Source organism: Mustela nivalis, assembly GCF_964662115.1.
Source record: "Mustela nivalis genome assembly, chromosome: 9".
Classification (NCBI taxonomy): Eukaryota; Metazoa; Chordata; class Mammalia; order Carnivora; family Mustelidae; genus Mustela; species Mustela nivalis.
The window spans coordinates 117,829,980-117,849,474 of NC_139028.1; the positions used below are offsets into that span (position 1 = coordinate 117,829,980).

General features: G+C 57.6%; 1 protein-coding gene and 1 long non-coding RNA gene across 11 annotated transcripts in view; one reads left to right on the top strand and one right to left on the bottom strand.

The window, feature by feature from the left end:
- Nucleotides 1-1,781: 1,781 nt before the first annotated feature.
- Nucleotides 1,782-3,182, bottom strand: LOC309873508. Its single transcript, XR_014316389.1, has 2 exons — nt 2,408-3,182; nt 1,782-2,170 (listed from the first exon to the last, which is right to left on the bottom strand). It is a non-coding gene; the product is annotated as an uncharacterized lncRNA (long non-coding RNA).
- Nucleotides 3,183-3,669: 487 nt separating this feature from the next.
- The window catches only part of NAP1L4 (nucleosome assembly protein 1 like 4), a 42,910-nt gene continuing 27,084 nt past the window's right edge, over nt 3,670-19,495 (top strand). For 2 of the 10 annotated variants that reach the window (XM_082749219.1, XM_082749217.1), the window contains exons 1-3: nt 3,674-3,808; nt 10,439-10,516; nt 16,117-16,171. In XM_082749219.1, coding sequence (XP_082605345.1) covers nt 3,689-3,808; nt 10,439-10,516; nt 16,117-16,171 — 253 coding nt within the window. In that variant the 5' untranslated portion in view covers nt 3,674-3,688. Of the gene's footprint in view, nt 3,809-10,438; nt 10,517-16,116; nt 16,172-16,803; nt 16,870-19,495 lie in introns of all 10 variants that reach the window. The other 8 variants (XM_082749222.1, XM_082749225.1, XM_082749224.1 and 5 more) reach the window with 8 other exon arrangements.

The following is a 19,495-nucleotide window of genomic DNA, read 5'->3' on the forward strand; positions in this document are numbered from 1 at the left end:
GCTCAGTGGGTTAAGCCGCTGCCTTCAGCTCAGGTCATGATCCCAGGGTCCTGGGATCGAGCCCCACATCGGGTTCTCTGCTCAGTGGGGAGCCTGCTTTCTCTCTCTCTGCCTGCTTCTGCCTGCTTGTGGTCTCTGCCTGTCAAATAAATAAACAAAATCTTAAAAAGAAAAGAAAACCATGCCCCCAATTCCCAGGACAGACTGAGCAGCCCCCTGAGGCCGTCTCAGAGAGAACCTGTAAGGCTTTGGGGACAGTCTCCTGGACTCTCTCCTTCTGAGGCTCTGAGGCGTACAGACATGCTCTGCACGGCACACCCTTCTGTGCAGGGAAGAGGCGGTGTGGGTCAGCCGAAGTCCACACCGTAGGAGAGCCTCCGGTCCTTGGTGTCTCCGTGTGTCCGTTCCGTTGCAAGGCCGTGTGGGTGTCGCCGCCCCGTGGACGGACGGGCCCCCGAGGCTCAGTCCCCTCCCCGCTGCCAGCTCCAGGGTTATTCTGCGATGAGGTTAGGCTGCCCTTGCCTGGGCCATTGCTGAGCGTGGGGCTGGGGGCAGCTGTCCCACCGGTGTCTCTGGCACCTCCTCTGGGGATGATGTCTACGTGGGGGGCCCCTGGGCCGAGGCCAAGGAGCAGGAAGGGCGGGGGGCCCGGAGCGCAAACCCCTGAGGTCCCCACGGCTGGAGGCCACGGAGGACCTGCGTGCGGGGCTGTCGTCACGTGTGCCCAGCCCAGAGCTGGGCAGGGGCGGGGTCGGCGCTGGGAGACGTGGGAAACCCCACACCCCTAGGGGTTCTGGTCCCAGCCCTTCTCGGGCTTGGTTACAGTTAGCATCACTTGGGGACTCTGAAACAAACCCGTGCCTGCCCCACAGCCCCAATTCTGAGTTCACTGGAGGGTGGTGGAGCGCTCTGGAAGTACGGAGAGCAGAAGAGCGGTGCCATCGAGCCTAGCAGCAGGCTGGGCCACAGCGCGGAGCGGGGAGGAGCTGACGGGCACCCTGGGGACCCCCAGGCGGGAGGACTGGCTTTGACCTCAAGCCAAGGGCACGAGGGGTACCTTAATTGGTGACAAGTAAACCTTCCTGGCAAGGAAGAAACCCAGCTCACAGCAGCTCCATTTGCTGGTGCTTCTGCTGTCCAGGGGATAATCAGAAAGGACCGCGTCTGAGGAAGAATTAGGAGACATCTGCACAAGGCTCTGGGGTCAGCAAAGCTTGAGTGTGTCTCAGGGCCTGGGACGGAGGCAAGGAAGCTGTTCAGAATAAACATGTCTTGAGGACGGAGTTGGGGATCTGGTCCTACCTTCTGGGCATGGATGTGAAATGGTGTGAAAATGAGCCCACCTTCATTCGGGGCTCTTGGGAAGCCTCTTAGCAGATCCTCAAAGCCTGTGGTCCCGAGTGGGGTGGAGCCTTCAGACACAGGCCCCCAGGCGCTGGGAGCTGGGGTCTGAAGCCGATGTGGTGAGACACGGAGCCCACCGTCGCAGGGCTGCTGGTGGTGGAGTGGCTGGGTGCCTCACCCTGGGTCCCCAGGGACTAGAAGGGTGAGGACAGACCCCTGAGTGGAGGTGGGCAATGGACAGGGTCAGCCTCTCAGCCCCGACGCAGAGTGAAGGCTCCAGAAACTCAAGGGCCAGGAGCAGTTGCCCCACTGGAAAGCAGAGGCAGACTTCCCTGCAGGGACCACTTCCTGATCGGTGACCAGCTGGCCTGGGAAGTGCCAGGTTTCCAGCACAGAGGTTGTACTGGGTTGAACAGTATCCAGGCAGAGTTCTACAATGTGCTTTATTTGGAAACAGGGGCTTTGCAGGCATGATTAGTTGGGTTAGCATGAGCTCACACTGGAGTTGGGGGGACCCTACGTGCAGTATGGCTAGTGTCTTCGTATGAAAAGGAGAGACACAGACACAGAAGGCCACGTGGTGACAGGCTGAGACAGGAGGGCCTGGCCACAAGCCCAGGGAGGCCTGGAGCCCCCAGAAGCTGGAAGTGGCAAGAAGGTTCCTCCCCTAGTATCCCTGGAGGGAGTGTGGCCCTGCCCACACCCGGATTTCAGACTTCTACTGTCCAGAGCTGGGAGAGGAAACTTCTCAGTGTTTAAGCCACCCAGCTCAGAGTACTCTGTCGTGGCAGCCCCAGGAAACCACTGGAGACCTCCATTCTTGTCCCTTTAACAGAAAAATACATTTGCTACAATCTAAAGTTTCATCTAAGTCAATCCATCTATCTGTAACAGGGGCACAGTCACAATGCACAGGCCTGGGCTGCTTTCCCCCGTGTCTAGGCCCACCACGGACCCAGGAGCCGGCTGTGCTGGCCCCTCGGAGGGTGGCTCAGGACGCAGGATCCACAGTGGCTGCCCCTGGTCCTCTTGAGCACCAGGGCCTGTGGGGCCCAGACGTCACCTGGAGCATGGTGCCAGCTGAGCCGCTTGGAGAACAGACTTCTTAGGAGAGCCTCAGGTAGCAGGGTCTAAGGAATGGGCCCAGGCGCCGGCTCTGAAGACCCTTGTCCTCAGGCCCCTAGCCCCCTCCCCTGGCCAGGGAGGGTGGGGTCATCAGGACAGTCCACACCTGCTTCAGGCTGCTCCCCAGTGTCTTCCAGCTCCCCACCAGCTCTGTGATGTGAGCGCTACAAGTGCCCGTGATTGGCAGATGGGACACCCAGCTAGAACTGGGAAGGTCAAGAATACAGCCCCAGAGGTCTGACCCAGTAGCACCTGCCCTTTTACTGCTGCTCGCCATACACAGCCGGCAGGCCGGAAGACGAGCAGGGCACGCCTGGGTGTGCGCCGCGGGCCCAACGGCCGCCCCCCGCTGCCGGTTCCTGCGCACCCGACACGTGCAGAAAGGGTCCCCGCCCCGTGATGGAGCTGGAATGAGGCCCCTGTGGTAGCTGTCCCGTCGTGACGGGGGAGGCCACGGGAGACGGAGACAGAGCCGGGGAGCGGGGGGTGGCTGCGGCCCGAGATGGCCCGGGCCTCAGAGGCTGGAAGAGGCAGGAGTCCCCTTCCCGGGAGTTCTCCGAGGAGCCCAGCCCCGCGACCCCCGGACGTCTGCCTTCCGGCCTCCAGGACCACGGGCGCCGCGGCACCTCGCGGGGCGGCCACGGAGAGCGGAGTCGCGTTCCCCACGCGCTCCGGGCCGAGGGTCCGGGCGCCCCCGCGAGCTGACCCCGGGCCCAGGGGCACGAGGCAGGGCCTGGGCCTCGCGGGGGCGGGAGGGGCGGGAGCTGCGCCGACGCGGGCGGGGAGAGCGCGCGAAGCCGGGGGCACCGCTCCGGGGTTCGGGGAGGGCGGGCGGCGGGGTCGCCGGGGGGCCGCGGGGCCCGCGCGCGCTTGCTGGGGACGGCCCCGGGCTGGAAGAGCACGGCGGGCTCGGGCACCCGCGGGAAGGGTCGGGCCGGAGCTGGGCGGCCGCAGGTGCCCTCCGCGTGCCCTCCGCGTGTCCTCCGCGCGCTCCGCCCCTTACAGAGGCGGAAGGAAGGCGGGCGCGCGCCGCCCCGGACGTCACGCGCCCGTATTTGCACGGGGCTCCGGGGTCTGCGGGCGCCGCCGCGTGACGTCCCTTCTACCGCGGCCTCTGATTGGTTGTCTCCGGCGGCGCCGAAGCGTATTTGACTTGCGCCGAGTCCGCCCAACCGCCTCCCGTCTTGCTTGTAGAGGGCGGGGCCAGGGGCGTCGGCCAATGGGAGGCGGTGTTGTTGGCGGCCACGGCGGCGCAGCCTCTGGAGCGAGCGAGGCCCCAGCCGCCGCCAGTGCCGCAGCCGCAGCAGGCGTGAGGAGCGGACGCGCCGCGCTCGGCCGGGTAACGGGGCGCTGCGCCGGCGGGCGGGGCACCGGAGCGCTGGGCGCGAGCGCCGGGGCCGCCGTGGGAGCAGGCCTCGGCCGCAGGGGCGGGGCGGCGGCGGGGAGGCCGGGGCGGGGAGGCCGGGGCAGGCGGCGGGGAGCGGGCGGCGGGCGGCGGCGGGGAGCGGGAGGCGGGCGGCGGCGGGGAACCCGACCCCGCCCCCCGCCCCGGTGCGGCCCTGAAGGTCAGGAGGCGCTTGGTTCCCGCGTGGCGGTCCGGCCGGCCGGCGCCCTGACCCCGAGGGGAGCGGCGGCCGCGGGCCCCTTTGTTTCCGGGGCGCCGGCTGTGCCTGCGGGAGGCCGCCCTGCGGGGCCGGCCCGCGGCGGTGCGTTTCCGCGGCCGGCCCGGGGCCCGCTTTCCCGGGCGCGCCCGCTCTGCGGCCGGCGGAGGGCCGTGTGGCGGCCACGAGACCCGCGCGTCCGCGGGGTGGGGGCGGGGTCCCGGACGTGCGGCGGGGGCGGCCGGGGCGGCGGGGGCGGGGGGACGCGGCTCGCACGTGCGCCCCGGTGCCCGCCGCCCTCCCGGCCCCCGCTCGGAGGCCCCGGCGCTGGCCCGCGAGGAGGGGAAGGAGTTCCGCGGGGGCGGCTCGGTCCCGCGCGGGAGGGGTCGGGCCCGGCCAGCGCGTCCCGCTCCGGTCTCTGGGCCCTTCCCGAGCGCGGGGTGCGTCCCGCAGCGGAGTCTGCGGAGCTTCCGGCCCGCGGGGCGGGAGGCTGCGGCGGGAGGCCGGGCGGGCGGGTCTCCGCGTCCCAGTGGGTGCCGCTCGGGCCGGGGAGGCTCCTGCTTTCGCGGCTGGGGTGAGGGATCCCGGCGCGGTGTCCGCGGGTCGCTGGCGCGGAGGCTGGTGCGGAGCAGCCTGTCGGCCGAGTGCGCTGCCCAGCACGTTGCGGGCCGGGGGGACCGGCGCGGCTGCGTCGCTGCGGGCCGTGGCTGCAGTCGTGCGGCCCTGCCCCGTGTGCTGAAGCCGGCGCCGCGCGGCCGCCGGGTCGGACGTGTGCCGGCGTGCGGGCTGCGGCCCCTGCGGGCACAGAGCAGCGTGCGGGCCTCGCGCGGGCTGGGCTCCGTCTGTGCGCAGCAGCCGTGGCGGTCGGCGAGCCGGGTCTCTGCCTGCGCCGGCTCACCGGGTCGGGGCGTGTGGGCGCGTGTACCTGGGCTGCGGGCCCGGCTCGCACGGCTCGCGGCTCTGCACTGCGCGCGGACCGCCCGCCTCTCTGCTGTTCTGGGTGCGGACGTGTTTCCTGGAGGCCGCCCGCAAGGAGTGAGGACCCCAGCCGGCGCGTTGGTCGGTGCCCTGCGTGTCGTCGGACCCAGCGTCTGGGGACAGCGTCCGCCCCGCCGGTCGGGCTCCAGCAGCCCGTTGGCGCCGGGGCGCGTCCGTGTCGGTGCCGAGCAGCCAGGGCGGGGGCTCACGTCCTCGGGCTTTTCTCCGCCGCAGCGGCTGGTCGTGCTGTCGTCTGCGGTGGACGGGACTGCGGACGGGAAGTCGTCGGGGCGCGGTGGTTTAGGATCACTTAGTTTCGGAGGTTGTTTCTTGCTTCCTCATTGTTGTCCACAGTGTTAAAGTGGTTCAAGACTGTTTGCAGAAGCTGGTGTTGTACTGCCGAAGGCTTGGCCGGAAAACCCGACTGTCTGTGGCGGGGAGCAGTAGCCCCGGTGTCTGTGGGCCCGGCGGAGCCAACGAGTGCCCGGGCGTGGGGAGGCCTCTGGGCTCCGTCTGGAGCTCCTGCCTCCGAGGCGCTCCCGAAGCAGGAAGCGTGTTGGGCGTCCGGAGCACCAGGGTAGTGACCACGGGGAGGGGTCCTCGCAGCACACGGCTGTCTCCCGGCCTTCCCTGTACTGTGATCCCTCCTGGCTTAGCAGGTACTCGCGTCCCCAGGCCGCGGGGGGTTTGTCCTTACCCCGCGGCGGAGCCCTGGCAGTGGGAGTGAGGAGACGGTTGAGTGACTGAGTGACACAGGTGTGTGATGGCGACAGCCCTGGTGGCTGCTGCTGCTCTCTAGAGCAGGTGCGGAGGCTGCCCTTGGCCGTTCACTTGTACTTTCACGAGCAGTCCGTCCCCGGGTCGCGGAGAGCGGTGTGTTTCTGTAGTGCGAGCGGTGAGAGCACGCGGTGGCCGGTGCCGCTGGGCCACTCGCTGCGTCGCCTTCGGTTCCCTCTCACCAGCGCACTCCCCGGCCGTTGAAACTAAATGTGCTTCCGTTCCGGGCTCGCGGCCTCTGTGCGTGCGGTGCGTTCCGGTACCATCCGGGAGATGAGACGGTTCCATCAGGTGTGTGGTGGGGAGGTGGACTGCGCACCTCAGACGCTTGCATGTGAAGGTCGGTTAAGGAGTAACACTTTCTGCCGGTGCTCTGCGCGGGGACCGGCTCCTGGCGCCGCGTGTCTGTGTGTCCCTTGCTTCGTGAGCCTTCATCTGTGCCGCACGCGGTTCCAGGTCCCGGGGCGCCGCGGCGAACAAAGCCAAGAGCCAGCCTCCGAGATGTCCGTAGCGGGAGACCGATCAGGTTGCGGCAGGTGCTCTTGAGAAGAAAGGTGGAGGAATATGGACTAGGGTGGGTGCGATTTTTCTAAAAGCTTTTATTTAGAGAGAGCATGAGGGGCTGGGGGAGGCTCACGCGGACGCCGTGCCGAGTCCGGAGCTGCACGCGGGGCTCCATCTCAGGACCCCGAGATCATGACCTGAGCCGACGGTGACGCTTAACCGACGGAGCCCCCCACGCGCCCCAGTTGTGGTTTGTAAGTGGGGTGAAGAGGGGAGATCACAGAGCAGCTGGACTTCGAAACGCCGGAGTGAGGGAAGCTTGCGACCGTCGGCCTCATTTGGTCGCGCACTAATGAGCTGCGGAGAAGACGCGGAGCGAACCTGGACTTGCAGCCGCCCCGAGCCTCGGCCTGAGGAGAAACCGAGCGTCTGGTCAAGGAAGGGAACCAAGTTTTGTATTTTCTTCTGAAAATACAGAGAGCTTCTGAGAGGCGGTTGGTTTGCTGCTGTCCGGTGGCCGTTCCAGCTTGCAATGGGCCTGACGTCCTCCGGGGGTTCAGACGCTCCGCGGGAGAGACTCGGGTGTGGGGGGGGGGTCCCTGACGCGGCTCAGGGGCACGCAGGGACCCCCCAGTTGCGAGTGACAAGCAGACCGTCTGGCCGCTGGGTCCTGCCCTGGCTCCGGTGGTTGCTCACTGTCCCCGTGGGACTTGTTCTTCGGTGGGAGACAGACTTGCATTGTTGATCCATCCTTTAAAAAAATGGTAATGGAACAGGAAAACATATGCAGAAGTAACGATCCCCTGTATCTTAACACCTGCCTGTAGTAACGCACTATTTGCTTATCTTAGTTCACCTGTAAACAAACATACGCTTCTTTATTATGTTTTTAAAGATTGATTTGAGAGAGTGCGCAGCCATGCAAGTCGGGGAGGGGGCAGAGGGAGAGAATCTTCAAGCTGCCTCCTGACCCGGCGCTCCGTCTCCCTACCCATGAGATCGTGACGTGTGCCGGAATCAAGAGTCGGACGGATGCTCCGTCTGTTAAGCGACTCCGTTAAGTGATGGCCTTTGGCTCGGGTCGTGATCCCAGGGTTCAGGGATCGGGCCCTGCGTCCAGCTCCCGGCTCAGCCGGAAGTTGTCTTCCTCCTTTCCCACTCAGGCTGGGGGTTTTCCCTCGCTTGCTTTGTCTCGTCAAATAAATCTTAAAAAAAAAACAAAAAACAAAACTTTTTACAAATGTCCAAAAGAAAAGGAAACACATATATTATCAATTATTATATACACTTGAAACCAGTTTGAATCCAACTTCAAGACTGTCTTCAGGAGCTTAGGAGCTGGGCGGTCTTTTTGCTGAGAATGTGAGCATAGTTAACAAGGACACTTTCCCTTACTGGAGAAACTTACGGAAGTTTTTTGGTTGTTTACTTTAGGCATGTCTTCACGCGTTTGCTTGCGTGTTGAACCCAACACAGTCACCTTCTCATGCTCCGGAGCATAATGATAGGCTGGATAAGAAATGTGCCGGTCAGGGCCATGCGAAGGAGATCCGCAGTGTCCCAGGGCTTCATGTATTAGCCAGGTTTTCTGAGTGGAAACACAGGGGTTTCTTGCAAGAGGTACCCTGACCTTCTTAGATTAGATGGTTCCCTTGTCCTTTCTGATGTGGTCTTAAGCTAAAACACGATCCAGTCCTGGAGGACTTGGACCTTCACACCAGGGCTGATCACACTCCCTCTTAGGTTCATAGGGATCCCCGTCCCTCAGACTTTTACGTGATCCACGTGATTATGCTATACAGTTCATTAACACCAACCACCCTCACTGAATAAAAATTGTAGACTGTAGTGAGAGTCTGAAGTCTTACAGAGCCATTGGGCTACATTTAATTTTAGTTATTCAATCATTTCATGGAGAGACATTGAGGACCTTTGACTTAAGACAGAGAATGTATGAAAATGTCGGTTATGCGAAGGATGACTGCATCCTCCGCTTTCTCCTCCTTTGTGTCTTAGAAATGGCCCAGCTCGAAATTACATGCTTACTGTAGCTATAGACTAAGTGTTGTGTGTTTGGTTCTTGCTTTTTTTTTTTTTAGATTTTATTTATTTACTTGACAGACAGAGATCACAAGTAGGCAGAGAGGCAGACAGAGGGGGAAGGGGAAGCAGGCTCCCTGCCAAGCAGAGAGCCCGATGCGGGGCTCGATCCCAGGACCCTGGGATCATGACCCAAACCGAAGGCAGACGCTTAACCCACTGAGCCACCCAGGTGCCCCAGTTTTGTTTTTTCTTAAGTAGGCTCCATGCCCAGTGTGCAGCCCAACCGGGGTTTGAACTCATGACCTTAGATCATGACCTGAGCTGAGGTCAAGAGTTGGATGCTTAACTAACTGAGCCACCCCTGTGCCGTATAGATTGTTTTTAAAATTAGGAATTTAATATATCGCTAATTTGCCATAAAGACTAAAAATTTTCCCCATGGAAACAATTTTTTTGTTTGGGTTAAAAATCTATAAATAGTGTTGTGAGGGATCTTACATAAGTAAAAGTAAAGCATTCGTTCATGCAGTCGTGGAAGTTTGGATGCCAGTCCAAGTTTAGAATTGTAGACTCAGTTGTTAGTGCTGGGAGGGGCCTGAACGACTATTCTTCTGTATTTTTGAATGTTCTTTCGCCTGGTGACCTGTTCGCATTTTAATACGATCGCCTCGAGGTGAAGCAGACCTTCAGCATACCAGCATTAAAACACATGGATGGTTGTCTGTCTCAACCTGCAGATTGGGTAGTTCCTTGTTACTTTCTATTTGAACTAGTCGGGATTGCTGGACGTGAAAATGGACAAGTAGAACTCTGGCTCAACTGTAATGTCACCAACCCGAGATCGGTTTTCCTTGTACGGAGGGAGAACTGTTGAGAGGACCTGGGTTTGCTGGTCTCTGCCAAGCAGCAGGCGGCATGTCGCAGTTATAGAAGCCAGGAGAGGCCTGCAGCGGGCCGTGTGCTCTGGGCGCCTGGCCCGTGTCATCGTGTGTTCGCAGCAGCCCCTCGGGAGGCCCCGTGGAGTTTGTGGGTGTCGGACCCCGGTTACACAGCTGGGAGACGGCGGGGTGGGCCTCCGAAGCAGGTCACTGTGCGTCTGCTGTGTTCTAGGTGTCGAGTCCTCGTGTGCTGCTGCTCAGTCCTCAGACACGGCCTCTTTCCGCTCGTGTCAGCTCCTTCTTGTGTTTGTGTTTGTCCTGCTGTCCTTGATGGAGCACTTTGCTTTGTTTTCGCCAGTGCTGTGTCGGGTTTAACTGAGCTGCTTTGTCATCGTGTCACCAGAAATAGTGTTCAATAGCACATGGCTTCACGTAGTTGGACATAAAGTGGATCATTATGTGAACGGAGTCTGTTACTTTGAAGTGGTGTCATTTTTCCGGAAGGTGAAGCTCTCTGGCCTGTGTCCTGCAGTGGGGCGTGCGTTCACTCAACAGCTCTGGTCCCAGACGCTGCTCAGGGCCCTGGGACCGCACAGCGCTCAGCCGAGGAGGAGCATTGTTACTTCGCATTTTCCTCGACAGCGGCGCTCTCGGGAACGGCGCTGCACTGCAGGGTGCTGACTCTGACCGGGCTGTCGGTGGTCATTTTTCCCCAAGGACAGCAGCAGGCATCTTGAGTTAAGTTGGTGGAAGCGGCCGCAGGAAGTGAAGTGGTTGGTGGTGATAGGGAAAGGTCAGGAGGGTCTGGATCTGAAATGTGCAAGGATGTTATTCTAAAATGGAACCAAAGGAAGTGAAATGGAGACTCTCATGCACATGCTTTCAGAAAAATACGACCGAGACTGATTTCCCACAGATCCTTGATTTATAGACGGTAGAACTTCTTGTACCATTAGTGAGCGTCCACCAAGGATCTCCTTATCTTTTGAGCCAGTGAACTCACTGGGTGACATTTTTGCTGGATTTTCCCTTTTATAGTCTTCCCACAAAAGCGGTCTGCCCTAAACCTTTAGTAGTTGTGTAGCTCCCTGCATTTTGCGTGTCCTGAATCACAGGTCCTCTGCTGTTCCTGCAGAAGCTCAACGTCTGGTAACTCAGCCTTGCCTCAGTTTACCTCTTCTCTTTCAGGTTAATAGTACATGGTGTCAGGAGTGGGATCTGAAGGAGCCAGCCCCTGAGGAGCGACGACCCCCAGAACCGAACGAGGTACCCACATTTGAGCCCTTGTGCTCTTTGCTTCCATGAGTTGCCGTAACTGTCAGTTTGGGGAGTCTCCGTTAATCAAGCTCTCCCTTCTTTTGGGTGAACCTCAGACTTTATTCAGGATTTGTCAGTCCCCTGTTTTCTTAACCTTCTGATGGGATCCCAGTCATCTCGATGTTCTAAGGGTGCCCCTCGTGGAGGAACCCTGGCCAGTTCTGTATGCCTGTTTCTGCCTGTGTGTCTCAGTCTTACTGAGAAGGGTAACTGAGGGCTCTGATGGCCATTATGGGGAACCTTTCGTCTCTTGAGACTTTTCTTTCTCCCAACTGAGTTAGAAGACCATGGCTACAAAATTTAAGAATTCAAGTGGAATAGTTACTTTCATTAGTATCTGGAGGTTTCTAAAAGTGTTCAGGATTCTAAAGTTGCCTCCTTACAAAATACTGTTTCCAAACTGACTGAAGCAAATAAACAAGTAAAGATGGATAAAAATAAAGTGTCAGAGGCCTCTTTCTTGGTGCTAGCCGAGGTTCCCTCCTCCCCGCACGGCCCCGCCTCCTTCCGTATTCCTCTTGGCCTCCTCGCCCCCTCTGTCCGATCGTCCTTTCTTTCCTGTCCCTGAAACCTCGTCAGCTTTGACCCGTTAAAACCTTCCCTTTCAAAACTAGATCTTCTGAGGATGCTGCTAAACCACCCCAAAGTGCTTGTGCCCCATGGACAAAAGCTGAGCTTAGGGCTATAATTAAGGACCTCCCCAGGGTAACCGAGGGTCCTCATAGAGGGTGGAGGAATTCAGTATTGTAACCCTGACTTACGAGCCTGGTCTCTGATCTCTGTCAGTTCGCGTGCTTGTTGGAGAAGGTCAGGCCCGGTGCTGGATGAAAACAACCTAGGGTTTCAGTCATACTAGCCACCAGCCCTTTTACGTGACCAAGCTCGCAGCATAGCCAGAGGGCCACATGAAGTGGTCCCTAGGGCTTTCCCCAAGCCCATGGACTAGAATAAGATTCCCCCACACACCCAGAAGCCTGCTGAATCTGTCTGTGAATGTTACGTGGCTATCCATGACTCTTAAGTTGTTTTCAAGGAAAATTCCAGGTTTCCCGTAGGTGTCGAGTCCACCCTGGTGGTGTCCTGCACGACCCTGCCCTTAGTGCAGACAGTCTTCCCACTGGAAATTGAAGTCCAAGCAGTTGCAAACTCCCCACGAGGCAGTGGCCAAACCCTCCCCGGTGATGGGACCCCAAGGGCCCACGAAGCCCATTTCTCAGCCTTGGGGGGGCGGGGAATTACTTAGAATGGGGTGACTACTCTCCAGTTTGGGGATGAATTTTCTCACCATTTCAGTTAACACTTGAACTGTTCTGTTAGTGCCCAATGCCAGATCACACTGTCCCTCCCTCAGAGTGGTGCATGTGCCGCTCGTGGGGCTTGGACAGACCACAGCATCACCCTGTCTCTCAGCCCATGGCCTTTAAGCTGGGGTCTGTGCGAAACAACCAGTCACTGCTCTTCAGTGGTCTGGTGCCTGTACGTCTGTCTAGGCTAAGCTGTCCCAGGGAAATACATTGCATGTCTTTTTTCCTTTCCCAAAGGGGAAATGGTGCTTGAGTTCAAGTCTAGTACTCAGGAGCGTTCCGGCCCCTTTATTGCACTCTGCAAACCAAAGTAGACCAAACTTGGGGCTCGTCCCCACTGTTAAACCTGGTACTCCCATTCCTGGGGCAAAATCCTCCACAGAGCAAGGCAAATCCACAGTGTTCCTCCCATTAATATCTAGATCGACCCTTCAGAATCTCTCCCAAGAATAAATCAGTGCCCTGTACGTCATGAAGAGGCCTGACCAGGGCATCAGGCCTAGAAGACAGTAAGGACTCATCATCCTTTGTTTAGTCCTTGAAACATCCCTGTTTTACCCATGAAAATTCTGTGCCCAGGAATGGAGCTGGGTCGGGCACATTAAGGCAGTAAACACTGTAATTCCCCCACCCTGTTGTGTCTAATCCGTACGCACTGTTGGTTTCCAGCCCTGCTGTAGGAGGTGTCTTTTTTTTTCTCTTTCTAAACTGTAGTTAAGTTACGCAGTCCATTTTTTTAGTATTCCTTTTGACAGCGGTATATATAGAATGATAATGGCCCTTTGGCCTTTACCTGGGAAGGAGAAGACTGTTCGCGGATAATCCTGCCTCGAGGGTTTACTGAGAGTTCTTCTCCACGCAGAGCACAGCAGCCGACTTAAACGACGTGCTCTCGTCCAGAGGCTCAACTCAGCACAGATACGTCACGGATTTCACTCTCTGCTTGCCTTCCCAAGGCTGCGGTCCAGAAGACCTGCTCACCTGTTAAAAATCTTAGTCATTAACAGGCACAAAAAATTGCCATTTGTTCAAACCTCTGGTTCAAGATTTAGGATAACTTAATCTCAGAATGGGGATACTTCCTGAAAGACTTCAGGATCCTGAAAGACTTGGGGGCATTTTAAACTTTCTGTACCCCAAGGTCAAATGTGAATTACAGGGTTTTCTTGGCTTGGGTCACAGTTGGATTCCAAACCTCTTAATAGCTGAGCCCCTTTGTGCCATACAAAAGAACACCAAACCGGACCCCGTTGTTTGGGATGACCAATATATCTTCTCCTTCAAGACTTTGAAGGACAGTAGTAAGTCCACCTATCCTCAGACACTCGGATTATCAGCTACGTTTTCCCTTTTGTAGATGAGAAGGAAGTAGGTGCCCTCAGATAACTTATCCCAAAACATGGGGCTATCACAGACCCCTAGGTTACTCTGGCCAACAGTTAGGTCCACTGCCTGAGGTTACATCCCCCTGCCTTAGAACTCTGCTTGCCACCACCCTTAGTCAAGGCTACTAAAGGGTTAGGGGATCTTCCTGAACCCTCTTGACAGTGTCGGGGCTGGTGAGGCTCTCTTGAAGTCACGCCACACCCAGTACCTTTCAGCAAGCTCTTTCCTCCTGTCAAGCCCTCTTACTGACCCCCACCCCATCACTCTTGTTCACGGGAGTAGTCTCAGCCCTGCCGCCCTTCTTCCCTCTTCCGCTGATGGAACTCCCCACGACCATCTTCCGCAGATCATCTGTTGACCCTCTATGAAACCCCTGTGACGCACAATGATATTTCCTGGTTGACGGGGTCTCTTACCTGAACTGTGCAAGTGTGAGTTTCGTGCTGGGTATGTGATAACAGTTTGGAGGTTATTGAGGCTGGACTCTTACCTTTGGCTGCTTCAGCTCAAACCAGCTGAAATCGATGCCCTCACTTGAGCGTGCCTTTTAGCTGAAAGCAAGAGAGGAAATGCTGCTCCTGATTGTCCTTATGCCTTTGGAATGGCCCCTGATCTTAGAATCTTAGGGGAAACAACAGGGCTTCCTCAGTTCTCGTGGAGGTGAAATTAAGAATGGCTTCTGTGCCCAAAATCTAGTGGTTGCCCCCAGCAACTCTAACTGTTGCAAGTTAGAGGAAGCCAAAGGAATCTACCTCGCCAGTGCCCCCGTAAGAAATGCTGCCCTAAGAAATCCTTTGACCAAACTTCCGTCACGGCCCAGAAGACGGCTCCCGTGGCGAGGACCGAGGAATGACCAAGGAAGAGCAGAGCTGACCCGTGAAAGAGAGAAGCAGAGTTGGAGATCTGAAGGCTGTGGTCCCACAAAGAAGAGGGACTCTGCTTTGTACCCAGTAAGATGCTGGTCCTTCCAGAAGTTCTGAAGCTTTCCTTATGGGCCACTGTGCCTGAATTAAACCATTGGACCCCCGAGGAATGATAACTTTACGGGTTAGTATCGGTGGGAAAACGCCAGCAAGGCCACAAAGCACCGCCTGGTTGTTCCGCCGACCTGAGTGCAGCCCAGGAAGTGTTGGCACCACTCCAGGACCGTTTGGGGCCTGGCAGGTGAATTTCATACATTTGCCTCCTCTCCGCATGTAAATATGCTCTAGCAGTAATTTGCATATTCTCACATTGCACTGGAGCGTTTCCATGTAGAAAGGTCACTGCCTCTTCTTTAAAGTCCTTTGAGGTAGGACTTTTCCCACTGGGGGAGTACCGTGGTGATCAGGAGACCCACATCCCTGGACCAGTGAGCGTTAGACGAGTGCGGGCTATGTGGCCAGTTCTGCATGTTTCTGCGCGGTAGCCTCAGACTTCAGGACTGGCCCCCGTACACAGAGAACTGTGAAGATCCAGTTTGCTAAGTTAGTTGAAACCCTCTAAACAGCTTGGCCCCAAGAACCGCTGCTGCTTCCTTGAAACCCTTACTCTGCTCCACTCACTGTCACAGACTCTCTCCTCGGAAGTAATGACAGGACGGCAGCGCACCCCGCTCCTGCTTCCTTGGACCCACAGCTAGAAAACGGGGACAGACTGGAGTATTGCAAGGGTCTAATTAAATCCATCGAGAGTAATCACGCCGTGGTAGTGTAGGACAGTCTTTCCACAGCGAGTCCTGAGAGACAGGAGACGTTGGACATCACACCTCGCAGCCGGGCGCGCTCATCTGCTGGAGAAGGCATGTCCGTGAAGATGCACTCCAGCCTCACTGCGAGGCTGCCTGCCACCTGTTACCGAGGAATCTCAGTGCCACCAGGTTCCAGGAGACAGACTCCTGGATTCATGTGTGCCAGCTGAAAAGGCCCCAAACCTGGGAGGACCTACATCCAAGCTGGCAGCTGAAAGCTAAAAATGTTCAAGGACTGAAATCCATGACATTGGAAGCAGTCCGCCTCCCCAGGATACTGGGGTCAGTCCTGTAGCACCTCCCGCTTTGTGGAACTCTGCATTGCCCGACCGCTGAGTCCTGCTGTCTGAAGTGGTAATTGTCCCTTTGCTAGTCTCCTTGCCACTCCTTGGTTTGCCTGTAACGCACTCCTTTGTTCCCAGTCCACAAACACGTTTTGAGTCCACCGACCCGGCGCATTGCTGGGTTTGCCCTGGAGCGAGCAGTCACGATAAGCCCGGACTGGTGGCCTGGCCGTTACCTCTGGAAGGATGGCAGAAGCTTTCTGCTGGAGATGATGGCCTTCCGCTCGTGCCTAGGACGCCGTACACGTTCTTCTGGTAGGGGGGTACCAGACGTCCCAGCATTCCGTTGGGTGCTCTTCCCCGTAGAGAAATGCGTGCACTCAAGTCCATGCGTCTGCCCACGGCCTTTCTCTGTGTTACGCAGACAGTGACAGGATGAGCAGACGTCAAGGCTGCCTCCCAGGAAGCGTGTATGACAACAGCAGTGCAGGACTCAGGATAGTACGCTCTGCACGGGGATCGAAGCGACGACAAGGTCTCCGTTACCGTGGCTCTGTGTAGGGTACTGGGACCGGGAAGCCGAGGTGCTTCCTTTCAGTGGCGCCTCCTGAGCAGTTGCTCAAAAATCTAGCCAGGGGTGGAAATGAATTCAACATGCTTTCTTCTGGGAAGAGCCCCAGATCTCCATTAGAACCTCACCCACAACCACCAGACTCCCTTGTTAGTCCAAATATATTGAAATTTAAGACATTCCTATAACCATTTCCATGGTGCTGAAAGCCCCCTTACTGCACATTGGGTGGAAATGACTGTGCTTTGATCGTGAGGCCGTCTTTTTCATTCCAGGGGGAAGAACTGGGCAAAGGGGTCTACCTGACCTCCCATCTTTACAAAACACTAGGTACTTCTTTCTGCGCCCCCTGGGAAGGATGCTGTGAAGTTGCTGCCCTGACTCCTGCTGCTGAAACCAGGAAACCCTCCTGGCACCCCTGAGTCCATTCTGGGGTTTTCTCCCGCTGTCTTAAAAGAGCACCTGGTAACAGGGACGGATAGCACTTTGGGTGCATGCCCACGAGTACCCCCCATAGATAAGGATCTGCCTGAGCCTTGTTCCCTTGTGGGTTGGGCCGCAGAACTTCTAAAGTCAGCTCGGAACCTGTGGCTGTGGTACGGCCGTCACTGCTCCCATTAGAGCTTCTGAGTGACCAGCCAAGCTGGAGAGTCTCCGTAGTGGGCTTCAAAACCACAGTCCCGTGCCTTCACCCTCCACAGCGGGGAGGGCAGGAACGCCGTTTTTGTATTAACAAATTGTAGGAAATGATGCAAGAATGAAAAGTAAGAAACGGTAACATCAGACCCTGAACTGAAATAAGCCGGGTTCCCGGGGACCTGGGACGCGTCAGTCTTACTAAATACGGGCGGCTGGGGAAGCTGTCGAGGGGGGTTGCAGCCAGTAGCCAGAAGTGAACCTTCGACCGTGGGTATAACCGTCCAAGACGCAGGCATAAACTAAGGGTCGTTTTCCCTCCCAAGATTTCTGAGGCTCGAGTGGGAGACACGTGACTGGCTTCCCCCATTTCTCGACTGTCGGCTGTTCAGGTGAGGCCCGATCCCCTCTTGCCGACCCCCTCCTGTGAGGGACAGACATCTGAGGATGTCCCTTCAGTTCGGGGGCCGCCATCCACTCACAGCTGCGGGCCCCTCTGACCAAACCAGCCCCCCAGGGCCTTCTGTGAAAGATGTGGGTCAGAGGGGACATCTGGAGGACTTGAACCTAAAACGGAACCGAAGGCTTGGAAGTGGAGAATCTGATACGGAACAGCGAGCTAGAGGACTGTCCGGCCGCCGGCCCTTGGGCGCTTGACCGACAGCAGATGGAAGCGGCCTCCAGCCAGGGAGTGACCGCCGTGAGCCTCTTCCAGCCCTGCAGCTGTCGCACTTGCCACATGGCTCCTGGCCGGATCGCCCCCTCCCGTGCAGAAAAGCCGCCCGCCCTGGCCCTTCAGCTGACTCGCCCACGGCTCCCGACGCCAGTTCTGTGCTTTTCCCAAGTCAGCTCTCTCGCCGGCCATCAAGCTTGCCTGGGTCTATGTCCTTTGTCATAGGTGATAGAAACCCGGGTCCACATCCTAGCAGCCAGATGACCTTGGGATGGGCGTGCTGCCTTGACCGGCCTCTGTGTCCTCTGCCACACACACGGGACGTTGCCTCCCTGGCAGGGTTGTCGCTGGGTAGAAGATGTGGGAAAGCACCTGTCCCACGGGGCCCTTGCTAGTAGAAGAGGTGTTGGGTTTGGGGGTGGCTTGCCTGGGCGCTGCCGATGTGGGGAAAGACCGGAGCCTGTCGCTGAACCAGCCGGGACGGCGGCTTGTGCCGAGCAGGCTCATGCCGGCCGCCGGTGTGTGTCTGGCCACCAGGCCCTGCTGCCTGCGTCTGTTCCACGGGGCACGCGGGTCGGGTCGGCAGGAGGTTCTGGAATCCGCCTGTGCTCTCACCCAGAAGACCGCTGCTGTGGTCCTCCCGCCGCGCGAGTGATGGATCGGTTCCCTGGGCCGCCTGAGCCGCAGAGGTGCGTGGTCGGGGAGCCAGCGGGGCTCAGCAGCCGGCAGCCAGGAGGCCAGGACGGCAGCTCTGAGGCTGCTGTCGTTGGCTCTTTTCTTGAAGTCTTCCCTGCCTGGTACTTGTCCCGTGGTGCGTGGGGGACAGCAGAAGGGGAGCGTGGGGCTACTGTGGCTGTGGCCGGACGCCGTCGGAGAACCTCAGAGGAGCGGGAGCTGGGGTCACTGTTGAGGGAGATGCCTAGAAGGGCCCGGGATTCCGGGTTCTGTTGGGGGACTCGGGACTCAGCCGCAGGTGCTGGGTAGCACTAAGGAGTCTTCAGAGCCCTCACTGACCATTGGCACGTGTGGGGGCGGGCGGGCGGCCGCCTCTCACGGAACGTTCATATCGCTATTGTGCGCCTTCTGGGCTTATCAGCAAAAACCAAAATAGCCAAAGAAAAATGCAGTTGAGTGGGAAACGGAACAGGTGCAGACCGTAAATTCCAGTCGGAGCTGCTCTCCTTAGACGTGGGGGTTTCGTTGTTTCCCGTTGTGGTGGAGAGCTCAAGTCCTGCTCGGGGACGTGAGAATGTGAGCCCGGGCCAGCGCTCGGGACACCGCCGGGATGCCACTGGGACGCGTGTGCTCTACGTGTGAGAGGCGGGAGCGTCACCACCTCCCGACTGGTGTCACGTTCGTCAGGGTTTTGAGACTTCACTAATCACGAGTTCTCTTGAAGGAGTAAATATCCATGATTTCACTTTAATGTTTATAGGTAAGAGACCATCTAATTTGGAGAGTCTTGTGTGTGTCTTGTAAACGTGGGGTCGTACCGAGTGTCACATGTTCGTACATAGCACTGCCATCTCCAGTGTGGGAGTAAGAGAGAACACACAAAACCAGTGACCTTTGAAATCCTGGGGCTTCTGCATGGCTCCACTGGTCAAGCGTCCAGTTCTTGGTCTCAGCTCAGGTCTTAATCTCGAGGTCATGAGTTCAAGCCCCGTGCTGAACTACCCCCCGCCCCCGGCGTGTGGAGCCTGCTTCAGAAAAATAATAACGGCGCCGGGGAGACTCAGTCCGGGGCCTCCCTTCAGCTGAGGTCATGGTCCCAGGGTCCTGGGATCAAACCCCGCGTCGGGCTCCCTGCTCAGTGAGGAGCCTGCTTCTCCCTCTCCCTCTGCTGTTCCCCCTGCTTGTGCTGTTTCTCACTCTCTGTCAGATAAGTCTTAAATTAAAAAAATAATAATAATAGTAGTGATAATTGTGACTTCAAGTGTGAAAGATAATAGAAGCACTAGTAAATGCTTTGAAGAGTTCTGGGATCATTGGCCTTCCAGCGTAAACATATGTCCCTGTTGGTGAAGCTTATTAGAGAAGGCAAATTAGAACTGATTAGTATTCCTTTGAACTCTGGTCATTTTAGCACCAAAAAGAGAGTTTGTTCCTTTGTTTTTATTGAGCAAAATATGCGTGCACTGAAATGCATAGATCTAAGTGTAAGATTTGATGAACTTGACAAGTGTATATACCGTGTATATACCCAAGAAACCCAGCAGCCTGTTTAAGATCTAGACAGTCCATCACCCCAGAAAGTTCCCTCCTGCTCCTCCTAGTGGACCCTCATCCCCCATAGACAGCCAGTGACTGCTACAAGCACCCTAGAAAGTTCATTGTGAATATTT